Genomic DNA, 12,909 nt, shown 5'->3' with positions numbered 1-12,909 from the left:
TTAATAATGCATGCGTAAGTATGACCCACTATATTTACATTCGTCAAGGATAGAGCACGCCTGAAGTCAGGTGTACTTTTAAGACACTTTCAGTCCCTCGGAGGTTCTCTTCTGAAAGCATGGGCTCGGAAAGGACATTCCCGGAAATGGAGTTTAAGTCACTTGTGGTAAATTGTGGCAGGCTTTTGGAAGTTTGTGCATGATTAGAGAGCAATCTCAAAATTGAAAGCTTTCTTTCTCGGCACAACCTTTCAAGAGTGAACCTACCCTCTGAGGAATCTCTCGGCCTTGTTTACACCTCAAAGGTTTTGTTCTCGGCAAGAAGGTTGAAAATAACAGGCATGCTGAGAGATGGATGAGAGACAGTGAACGCGATGTTTTGGGAATGTGGCGTTTTTGGTGAAAAGCTTTTTCAAAATGTGTTTTATGAAAAAAAAAAAATAATAATTCTGTTCAGATCTCTACATACATTCAGAATACCATATTATTGTTCCCCATGTTAACCTTTTAAATGAGTTAGAACATTCAGTCACCCCTCCTGGTTAGCTCTACGCTCAGCAATGGCCTTTACCATTCAATGCAAGTACTTCATCTAAAGTTTTCTTTGATTGATTTTGTCAAATTTGATATATAAAAAAAAAAAAAAAACTTGCCCTTCATGGTATCTGCAATAATCATTTCCTCTTGTATGATTGAGTTCGCAATTATGTTTATAATATTTTTTGTTCTGTCTCCTCTACATTGTTACCTGGTAAATATCAATACTCCAGAAAGGGAAATGATAGAGGAATGTAACATTTAAACAGTATTAATGGCTAGGAGATCAATGCAGAGTAGTGCTCTTATCTGATTAGTGCAGGTCCAGACTCCAATTTGCATTTATTCTACAGTATAATGCTTTTCAAGTGAGGCTCGGCATCTAAAGCCTGATGTATAATAAGCAGGAGCAAAACGTATCACACGGACAAACAAAATCAATACAATTCAATTCAACCTCTTAGGCCAAACGCAGGGCTCTGTCATCAGTCTGTTCACGAGATGAGGAAAACACAACTCTCTTTCTTCTTAATGCAGACTTATCTCTGAAATGATGGGAGACTTGATTATAACCCAAGTTCTGTTAGGAAATTATCCGGGTTGGCTTTGTAACTCATCTCAAACTTTCCTTTTGAGTGATTTAGTTTGAATATACAGTATTCCACCATATCAGTGTTTTTTTTTTCTTTAAAAAAAATTAAACACTAGAGCTGAAAATTGTTCAGAAAGGACTCTTTGCTTCCGAAAAAATATAGAAATTGCGTTGGGAAATTAAACTGAGATCGTTCAGTCACGCAAGCAACGAGCAATAGTGTGGGGAAAGAATTTAATTGGGTTTAGAAATAGAGATTGATTAAATGCAATCTTGGCTCACTTTTAATTTGATTAAGAGTGGGCCTGTTTGGATTGGCCTGTGGGGCAGAATGAGCGGCATTATAAAGGAATCAGATTACAGAGCTCCCATTCCTATGTCTGCCAGCTACTCCTTCTGTGGAGTAAAGCCACAACAGGAGGAGTCAATAAGCCAGAAACTCACTCCTGGCTGGATAGCATCAGATAGCCCTTAAATGAAACCCTGTCACATGTCCCACTGCCCTGACATAGAACATTACTCCTCTTGCTGAGCCACTGAACTCAAACACACACCTAGACAGCACAGTAGATTCAATTGAACAGTGTGGTGCAAGAATTTTGTACTCTCTCCAGAGAAACCAATTTGGCTTCTGTGGTTTTCAATTCTTCTGTCTAAACGTCCTGTTGAAGTGTATCAACTGGTCGTTCATAACTCATAAGACCTGCTGTGTCTGAACGCAGGGTGTCCGTTTCTAGATATGATACCATAACTACTGTCCAGTAGATACAACATTCTCTCCAGGCTCTCTACAAATGGAGGGAAAGCGAACTTCAACAGAAATGCTGCACACCAGACCAGAAAAGACACATACAGTATCTAATTATCTATTGCTCTCTCTCTCTTTCTCTCTTTCTCTCTCTCTCTCCACAGAGCTCCCCAGCAGTCCACCAGTTCAGTTTACCTTCAGACCCCTGCCTCCTCCACCACCCCCTCCCCACGCCTGCACGTGTGCCCGCCCACCCCCTCATGTTTCCGAGGCCGAGCAGAGGAAGACCTTGCCGGCACGGAGCCAGGCCATCGACGGAGACCCCTCTCAGCCAGCCGATGGAGGCCAGATCCACAACAGCTGGGCCCTCAACAGCAACATCCCTCTGGAGACCAGGTAGGCAGTGGCACACCACTATTCTCCCCCTCCCCTCTCCCTTACAATGGGGTCAGTGTGCTGCGGCACACAACCTACGGTGCAGTCAGAGCTCCGTGGTGATACAGCTTCCACGGCATGAGTCATTTGGGCCCCTGGCCTCTTTCCCTGGGCGTTCCTGATCACTGTGACTCCCCGTAACTTTGATCTAAATGTTTGCCTTCATTTTGAGAGAAGTAGATGGTAGATTTTTCGCATTGAGTTAGGGTGTTGCAGAGAGGACTCCCCCCCACCACCGTCCCTTGTGACTCCAGCCACACAGACGTTTTCAGACATATCAAATGATTCTGGCTAGGTAGAAGTATGAATAATGGTGTGAATTCATAATGAGGGGTCTGCAGTGCATAACTGAATCATAGCAGTTTGATGAGACTCGGAGATAAAGCTTTTTGAGAAGTGATGAATAAATCCGAATGACATAAATAGATTCATGATCAGCTCTAGAGGCTCAGGATCAAAGCCATGGGATTGATTTTGAAGAAAAGACCTGGAGTTCAGAGGTTTTTTTAGATGTTTTGTCAGATATGAATATTAACTGTAGTTGCAAAGGCAGGTTTTGATGCATCATTATTACCCTTTCTCAGCCTAGCCTTATTGCTGGAAGTCTGAATATTTAAGTATCCTCTAGGTATCCTTTGTTTACATAACCACACCTGTCAATCAATCAAGCAACACTTTTGTGAAGGCAGATGCATCAATTCCACATTCTCTTCTAAATAGACAAAAACAAGAACCTGGCTTATGATTACTTACCTAGAATTTTAAACTGTGTTTAAACTGTCCCTGCTTGGCCATTGTGTCAGGGTAATAATTTAATCATTTGTATGAATTCCAAGAGACCACAATCTGACCTGTATCCCTTTGAGCTTATGAACTTGGAATGAATCATCTTTGTCATGCATTAAAAAGCAGCCTACTGGATGAGGTAATTAGTTTCTTCTTCTTAGCTTTTGTCTGGTAGAGTATGGGAGATGAAAGGAGATGAGACAGAACAGACTGTGACAGGGTTAGCAGGACTGCTAATTGATAAGAAATCAAAGAAAAAGCAATGGCCACCAACAGCTGTGTTGGGTCAAAAGGTGAAATTGAATTGGCTTCCAAAAAATGATGTTATACATTTTAATTCTCTGTTTTTCCATGGTCAAAAATACAGAAATGCGGAATCAAAAAATAGCTTTCATTTAATGGGGAAAAGCCATTGTGAGTAGTTCAGGGGTTGAGAAAGCCTATTAACTTAAAATGAGCTCCATACTCTCCTCTTCATGCTTAGAAATGGCAAATTCAATTATACCACCACCTAACAGGTAAATCTGACATCTTCTTCAGTTGATGTGGAACACAACCAATCAAAGAATGTCCTGCTTGTTAATGACGAACTTTGCTATTGTCTACCCATTGTACTGTATGAAGGAAAGGGATGAGTGTAAAAACTATGGGAAACTAAATTAATCAAGATAGCATAATTGTCAGTCTGCTTTTTCAGATTGCTTTTCACTCAGAAGGTTGTCCCAGAAATGTGAAATCTTGAGAGGGAATAAACAAACCTATACGCTCATCTTGGTTTATGTGTCGCTGGCTTATTCTTCTATTACTTTCTGTTGAACCCATCAGTGCTGGGTGCTTCCCAAATGTAAATAGAAAATAGCAGCGCTATCTGAGGTAAACAACTTATTTCTGTTGACTAAAAGAGGTTGACGTGTTGCGAGAGAGACAAATGCATTACGTGTGGGGTATCAGTATCTGTGAGGAGATGTCTACGTTACAGAGTTGCCTCCACGTTAATTGAGTTTTACAGCCATTGTGGGTACAGTATATTCAGTAGACTCAAAGCACATCATGTGAATGAATTCTAGGGAGCTCCATGGGTGATGCTCCTCCAAGACATTAGATAGTGGGCAAGACTGACTCACACCCTGTGAGCTTCCTGTATCATGTACCACCATACAGTGTATTAAATACTACAAATAATAACAGTAACAAAATCTGAAATGTAAGTATTAATTAACCCGTGGGGGGTTAATTATATGTTGGGTTCTTATGGGCTAAGACAGTTGAACTAAGCTCATGAGGCATGTATAAGTTATACTGTGCTCTTCAAGAATCAATGGCTATTGTTATTAATTTAAAAGTCCAAAAATGTACCAATCTTAGATTGTCCCTTTAATGGTGGAACTCCATTTTGCCGATTTGGAGCCCCCAAAACACACAGAGGTCATTGTGCAGAGAGGAAGACAATGTCACCATATCTGATGTGGCCGTGTGCTGACGTCCCGTTCTTTCCTAAATGAACCTTGTTGATTAACCTCCAGTCGATATTCAAACATAATACAATGCCAGCTTTCATGTTCATCAGCAAACTTCTATCCAATACAGAATCTCCTCCTGGCACTGTGTACCTCCTTACTGTCAATTCTAATGACGTCTACGATTTGACATGAGGGTCAGATATGACATCCCCACACTCGGTTCTTTGCTAATTTTACTTTTAAACAATAACAGCTGTGCCTAGTATACTGTAAGTTCAGCCAGTGTGATGATGTGTTGTTGACATAGTGAATTAAATACGTTTCTCTTGCAGCTGTCACATAAACAAAGAACTGTGTTCCCCTGGCTTTCACCTGAGTTGTCAACTCTTACCGGAAGAAGCATGTACCTAAATAAACATGATGGCCAATTAAATGTGGCTGCCTCACAATTAACACTGTACAGCATGACATGTTTTTAAGACTGTTTGCAATTAGATGTCAGAGAGAGAGAGAGAGAGATCACCCTCCTCCACAAACACTGTCAAAGACGACCGCTGAGAAAAATGACAATATCATTTTGTATTCAGTCGCTCAGTCAGTAGAGGCCCTGCTCCAGTGTAGAGCGCATTAGCATGACTAAATCTACTTCATAGCTGTCTGGTCATCGAAAAAAACACAATGTACACTTGAATGCCTCTTCAGCCAGTCAGAATCGCGTGTTCAACCAAGCTGTGGTATAGTGAAGCAATAACACACTCAAGGGTGTGCTGTATTGTGGATATAGGAACAGCTACGGTGCGTTCATCACAGCCGTTCTGATATCGTAGATACCGCACACCCTTGAGTGTGTTATTGCTTTTATACGACGGGTTTACACCGACAGCAACAATTCTGACAAGTAATTAGATTTTTTCATGATACAGTATATTGTATTGGTTTATTCCCTCCACCTATAAAAGTAGTTTAAACTATTACTGTAGTAAGGTATGCATTTTCGTCGATAGTTCTGGAATGCTTGAAATATCACCATAGTTAGGGACGCAGGTTGGATGATAGTTCTGGAACTCATGATCTAATATCTTTACATCTCTACATCTCTCAACAGTATCAACAGTTCTCCCTGAATATTCCTCGTATCACACCATCAAAAAGTATCTGGTGAAAGCCGCTCTTTTTCTTTGGCCTAAATCATGTCAGCCGAGTCAATACTCTCTTCAGAACACAAAGACACTGGTGATATGGCTCTGACCCAACATCAATGCAATTACATATTTCTGTCACATCAGCATAATGACCATATTGAAGACCGCAGGCATATTCTTCCTAATTTCTTGAAATTACGCAGAGACAGGAATTGATTGGCCACTATTGACGGTTTTTTGTGGGTGCCCTTAATAATGAATTTTTCCAAATGTCAGCACTCCAGTGGTGCCTCTGTAGCTTAGTGTTGAGCTCAGTGTCATCCTAAAGTCCTAGTGTTTCTACATGATACTGATCTGTTACAGATCAGGGCTGTAGTCAGGGGAGGCTGGTGGAGGTAGAAATCGGAGGACAGGCTCTTTGTAATGCATGGAATGCATGGAACATGTGTTTGATACCATTCCCGATTCTATTCCATGCATTACCTGTAGAATGAGCCCTCTGATGTCTCTGATGTCTACCTCCAGCCTTCCCTGGGCTGTATACTGTACAAGTGAAGGCTTCTGTGCCAAGCTTGTTGGCCATGTACTGTATGTACAGTAAATTCAGCCAGTTTTCCCGTATGAATGTTGCTGCTTACTATTCGTCACAAGGGGTTAGCCATCAGGATGCTACATTCAGAGTGGCTTACAGTAGGCATCAAAAACAAACATGTCACAGATAACTTTATCCCTTTGTGAACCTACTTAAACTTAATTACACTGTCTATGAAAATTGGCCCAGCAATTAAGCCCTGTGATATAATCTTCTCTAAAACTGACCTTTGTACTTTTCCCATCTTTAATTGAACACATTAAAGATACTGGCTAATGGTATTAAAACCTTTTCTAATTAGGGACCTGAGGAATGAGGGTTTTATTTTTTCTCCCCCTCTATCTTCTGTTCTGCCGCCTACAGCTCGTTAGATAAAGGCAGTGGTGCCAAGGTCAAGTTCACAGCGAGGAGGAATTGGCCACCCTTTCCACATTAGCATAAATCAATGTAAGCACCGCATTCAGCATCACTGTCAGGTGTGAGAATTTAATAATAAATGTTTGGTCTTAAGACTCTCTCTCTCTCTCTCTCTCTCTCTCTCCCTCTCTCTCTCTCCCTCTCTCTCTCTCTCTCTCTCTCTCTCTCTCTCTCTCTCTCCCTCTTTCTCCCTCTCTCTCTCTCTCTCTCTCTCTCTCTCTCTCTCTCTCTCTCTCTACTTCAAGCACGACTGCTGTGAACAGATTACGGCAGTTTGCTGTTGGGAGCATTCATTAATTAAGATGGAGGATTTATGTCATTTTTACCAGGGCTGGAAATAAGAAAGCATTTTGAGATTGAATTTAATGTACTGTTTAAGTGTACTGTTAAACAGTCCTGTTAACAGTACACTGAACAGTATTCTGTTCAGTGTACTGTTTAAGTATTTATGATGTCAAATGACAATGTAGTTGTTAGACTACAGCAATACAACAGTACTGTGCATTGATGCCATCGTTTGCTTATTTGAAATATGGGTTTGTGAACAAGTGATTTTGAATGGATATCAAACTTGTAACAGACAGAAATAAACAGATAGGGAGAGGGAGAGACAGACAAACTGGAAGATAAAGGCTACATCAGGTTGTTACAGCACACAGCCTCTACGTCTATGTGTTCATATGTATAGCATTCTCTCACTCTTGTCTCTGTGTTGGTGTGTTGCAGGCACTTCCTGTTTAAACATGGCTCAGGCTCCTCTGCCCTGTTCAGTGCGGCCAGTCAGAACTACCCCCTGACCTCAAACACCGTGTACTCCCCGCCCCCGCGACCCCTACCCAGGAACACCTTCTCCAGACCCATGTTCACCTTCAACAAGCCCTACAAGTGCTGTAACTGGAAATGCACCGCCTTAAGCGCCACCGCCATCACCATAACCCTCGCCCTCCTGCTCACATATGTCATTGGTAAGTCAAGTGTTTCTCCTTATTGATGTCTTTTGCTCGACTGTTCAGCACAGTACAATATGAGAAGGCATGATTCACACTACAGGGCCAAGCTGAGCCAAGCTGAGCTGTACTGGGCTGGCCTGGTTACGTCATAGTTGCTGAAACAGTGCTGGAAAGGACAATGTGAAAGCAATATACAGTACCCAAGCCAGGACAGTATAGTTTGAGACAGACCTGTGGTGTGTAAAGCCCCTTACGATCTCATTCAGTTTCTTCTTATGTCTTTAGCTATTCATGTTGACGAGGTACATTTTTGTGTTATTTCATGTACTCTGACAAATGTCTATTTTGAAACAAATGTCCATTATTATTCATGTCACTATAGGAAAAAATCTCTTAGACCACTGTTAATGTTACTCACAAGGGTGCTGGTCCTCAATTTAGAGCAATAACATTATTATTATTCATGACCAAGCAATTTGAGAGTTATTGACATAAAAGCAAATGTCTCTTAAGTACTGTAGCAGGGGAGGTTAATTGATGTCAACGTTTTGAAACCGGCTTTACAGTGAGTTCCTCAGCTGGATTTGTATCTTCCTGAGTTGTTAATGAAAGTAAGTGATGCTTTTGCTGCAACTTTGTTTTCTATATTTACAGGTTTTTTTCCAGATTAGAGAAACGTTTCAATTGAAAATACTGTATACTTTTGGAAGAAGGATCTTAATACTATCATTACCTTGTGATGGTCAGAGAGCCAGAGCACAATTGATTGATTGCTCAAGATTCTTAACCCATTAATATAATATGGCAGCTATAGCCTTGTCTTTCAATCTGTTGTCAGTGGGCTTGATATTAATAACAGAGCATTGTAACCTTCACGCGCTATCTCTATGGATCCCTTTGACCCAGAGATGTCTGTGTGTTTTTCCTAATTGAGATGATGCCCTTAAGCTTGGGACGTTGGATCAATAAAGATCTTAGGAAATGCAACAGAGAGCAAGATGGAGGACTTTACACCTCCAATTTTGATCCTCAGACCTCCAATTTACTAAACTGCATGACCATGCATTAACAGCTCTTTAATAAGGCAGTTTCAGAGATAGCTATCAGCCCATAGAGATTGTAAATCCTCTGCTGCAGCACGAATGCTGACTGCATCTTAACACCTCTGCGTAATAATGCATTCTGTTACAATAAATGCCACATTACAAATTTGGAATGACAAAAACCCATATTGCTACTCTAGCACATGAATATGGTGTAATGCTGAGTGATTGCTTGAGTTCGAAATACAGTGACAAACAGGATTGGAATTAGCCTATTAATGTTAATGTTAATCCCCTCTGTTATTGCTTTAATCATTCCACATTGAATAGGAACAGATATACTGTCATCAGGAATAATGTTGGTATTATTCATAAATATGTCAAATAACAAAGGAGGGAAATCTATTACCCACAAGTCTCCGTGGTGACATGTCGCAAATCACAGTGAACATGGAGGTGCCAGTCATCACAAATCATCCAATAAAACAGGGCTTCATCTCCCTGATGGCACCATGGGTGAGATCAACACATTTTGTACATGGATTCGTCTAGTTTGGACCTTAGAAGAAGTTTTTTTTTTTTCATCGTAGTCATACAGATGTTTGAGCTCAGTTGTAAAGTTTACTCAGTTTACTAACCCTAACCCTAACCCTAACCCTAATCCTAACCCTAACCCTAACCCTAATCCTAACACTAACCCTAACCCTAATCCTAACCCTAACCCTAACCCTAACCCTAACCCTAATCCACATTTGAATCTAGGCCATTTGCTCTGTTTTACTGCTGAGCACTCATCCACCTATTCAAACTTTTTTTTTTTCCCATAAGAACAATATTTATCCCCCGTAAGACATCCCAAGCACATGTATGTATTTTACAGTATCGTAAGTAGAAAGTTACTTATTTGTGAATAGATTTTGAAATCATAGGGTTGTTATCCAACGTTGGCATTGGGGCTGCGCAACAAAAATGAAAAAGAAGGGATAGTTTTAAATCGTCTCAATCAAACATGTTTTTTGTTTTAACAAAACAAACTTTTCAGATGACAATAGAATGGTGGATGTTCAGAGAAGCTCCAGTAGGCCTTCAGTCCAGTACAAAGTTACGTTGCACTAGAAACCCCCGTTCGTCCTTAAAGCTATTTAAACTTCAGCAGAATGTTCTATTGACTCCACGCCACATAATGAGGAAAGCCTCAAAGACCCAGGTGACATGCAGTTCTGTCATACCTAGAGGAACAACACAAGCCCCAAGGGGAATGAATGAATGACTGATGAGAAAGTGATTGAGAAGAAAAAGTAAGAGAACAGGCATATTGGTGATTTTGCACGTCACCCACACTGCTACTGACTTTGAGTAAAAGCCACAAAGACTCCATTCCTTTCTAAAACATGAGAGTCGTTCATGAAGAGGACGAACCTGTTGTTAATTAAAACAGCCTCCCTCCGCACACAAATGTCACGGGGGACGTCTTACACAAACCCAGAGGTAACATGAGCTGCAGAAAGTTACTGTTGTCTGTTTTCAAAGTCAGACCCTTTGTCTATTCAGCAGCAATGCCTCCCCTGCCAGTAACAGCAACCCCCACACCCTCCTCTGTGTCCGTGATTGAGGAGTCCAAGAGTGTCTTCTCCAGCTGCAACACTACACCTGCAAAATGACCACCAATTGATTACTTCCCCCATGATGTTTATTAGAGCAATGACTTATATGCAATACACTCTCCTACCTTTTGAGGAGTTTTTTTTTTTTTTTTTTTTTAACACATATTGAGTCAAAGAAAAGCCTAATGAAGTTCAGATATCTCTTTCCAAGGTGTATTGACAGGTTGCGACTCAGACAGGGGAACGATATTCCTTGGAGAAAATTAAACGTTTTGATTTTTTCAGTTCATTAGGGCACTGTAGAGGAAATCTGTCAGCCGGGGTATTGGTTTAACAGACTGAAAAGTGTTGGGATCAATAAGACTGAGTAATGTCAAAGGGCTCCAGTCAGAGTCTCTGTGTTGAAAGGGAGCTGAGCGGCCGAGGAATTTATGATTCCGGGCGACTTGCCTTGAAGGTAGCAGACCTTTCATGCTTCATTGTGATCGTATTGATCGATCCGTTTTCTCTTCAGCTTCTCATTAGTATTCCAGTCGTGGCTCTATAAACCAAACAATGCCCTTTTTGAAGAGAGAGGCAGGCTGAGGTGCAAGGGGGCAGGCAGTGAATTATTTCAGCCAGTACAGGGAAGTTTAGATCAAGTGCCTCACTTCTACTGGAACTGTCGCCTCTCCTGAAGCCCGGGATGGACTCTGGGAGCAGAGGCTGAGGAACAAATAGGAATGTTACAGATTTGTGAGGTGTCTATTCCCTTATTCATAAAGAGCTGACTGGCCATGGTCCAGCTCCACGGAGTACACCTTTTTAACAGTACAAAGCGGCTGTCCTACGCTGGCATATCGGCAGGCACGTAGCCTCCAGTGACTACAGTACTGTATGTGGGTCACCTGACTGAGTAGTTATTCTGAGATGACAGCTCATTTTTGAATATTTCCTAGACAACAAAGATCGCTAATAACTTGCTGTTGAGTCGTGGTGACAATAGATGACATTTTCCACTAGCAAGCAATTGTGCTCATCTGTGTTTTTCATAAGTGCAACTTTTGTCATTCTCTGCTTTATGGAGCATAGTGTTAGTTCAGGCAGGACACTGTTACATGTTTAAGGGACAGAGGCTTAAAAGCAGCCAAGTTTACGCTCCTCCATAGCATTCATAGTTGTGACATGGTTGTACTGGCTTTAAGAGTAAGTTTTGTGTGGTCGTCCCACCCACCACCCCCAGCCTCCACCCGTACGGTCGCTCTGTATGTAGCCTACCTATGGGGGTTTAAGTCAAGGGCTCCCTGCCACATTTTATTACTTGTATGTTGTGGTCGTTTAACTCCAGGCAGGGAGCTCTACAGAGCAGAGCCATCCAATTACTCAAGGCTGAAATGTATGACCATTTTCATGCAATAAATGGTTAAACTGACCTGAGTGTCAGGTTCCAATTCATCATATTTAGAGGAATTTTCTCTCTTAGTTTACATGGCCAGTGAAAAACATGTGGCACTAATGATGTCAGTATTTCGGTATCATGAATATAGAACATTCATTGTAGATAATAATAAAACCGAGTAAGTGCAACAGCACAAGGAACTACTCATCCAGCCCATATGAATCAGACACAACACTCCACTACTACCAAGCTTTGACTACGACTCCTGCTCCTGAACTTCTCAGTACCACCACCACCACTACTATAACACTGGTATAATACTATCTGCTACCATTCACATTCACTCATTTACTGTGTAGACTGTTCCAGGTGAATACTGTATTGCTTTCCTTCACTGAGCTGCATTTATGGAAAATCCCACTTAGAGTCTGTATCTGTGGAAACAGGAGTGGTATTGAATCCGGCACATCCAGCCCCCATGCTGAGAATCCAATCCAGCACTTGCTCTTCATTACCCCTCCCCAAAGTCTTTCCACAGATCTCTACAGGGCACCAATACAGAGTAATACAAACTGATGCCCCCAGTAATCTCACTATCACATGGATAAAGCCTCGATTTTGTAGCTACTTGGAGACAATGGTCTCATTGCAAGGGCCTGCATGTGGAAGGTTGAGTGAGGAACATAACCTAATTTTCTCCTCTAAACATTGTCCATGTGTCGTGATTTAATTATGTCTGGGCACATTGAATAGTTTACTAGCATTTCTTGTCAAAGGATAACTGTTATTGATGAAACATAATTGGGCAGTGTTCTGCGTGAGGCCTTGAGCTCTGGGTTTGTTCTATTTTATGCCCCTAAATTGTGGATTAGACTCGTCATAAGTGCGCAGTGCCAAGGGCCTGAAGCTGCAAGTAGCTATTTAGGTCCAGGGTCCTTTAAAGGGCACATCTCATACTATCATGTCTTTGAGAAAGAGTAGAAGATGAGGCAATACAACAAATAATTTACTATTGTACATATTGTCTAGTCTATATTGGGTGCCTAAGTCTGGGGCATTTTGGAGGGTCCAGGGTGTGTTTTACCTCATCGATAATTTCCAGTGTAAATTAAAGCAGTATATCTGGAGAGGGATTATAGTTTCTGGTTATTTGCAAGAGAGAGATTAAACTATCATGTCATTTACATACTTTGGTCTAATGCAGACAACTATTCAAAGATATGTA

General features: G+C 41.3%; 1 protein-coding gene across 1 annotated transcript in view; it reads left to right on the top strand.

Moving 5' to 3' along the window:
* Positions 1–12,909, top strand: part of tenm1 (teneurin transmembrane protein 1) — a gene marked incomplete at both ends in the record, with an annotated part of 106,189 nt that overhangs the window by 36,476 nt on the left and 56,804 nt on the right. Inside the window, 2 exons of the mRNA XM_083697546.1 lie at positions 2,042–2,273; positions 7,436–7,674. Coding sequence (XP_083553672.1) covers positions 2,042–2,273; positions 7,436–7,674 — 471 coding nt within the window. The remainder of the gene's footprint in view (positions 1–2,041; positions 2,274–7,435; positions 7,675–12,909) is intronic.

The sequence above is a fragment of the Argentina silus genome, assembly GCF_951799395.1.
Source record: "Argentina silus genome assembly, chromosome: 2".
Taxonomy (NCBI): Eukaryota; Metazoa; Chordata; class Actinopteri; order Argentiniformes; family Argentinidae; genus Argentina; species Argentina silus.
The sequence above is the reverse complement of the archived record's forward strand: the minus strand, read 5'-3'. Positions and strand labels throughout refer to the sequence as shown.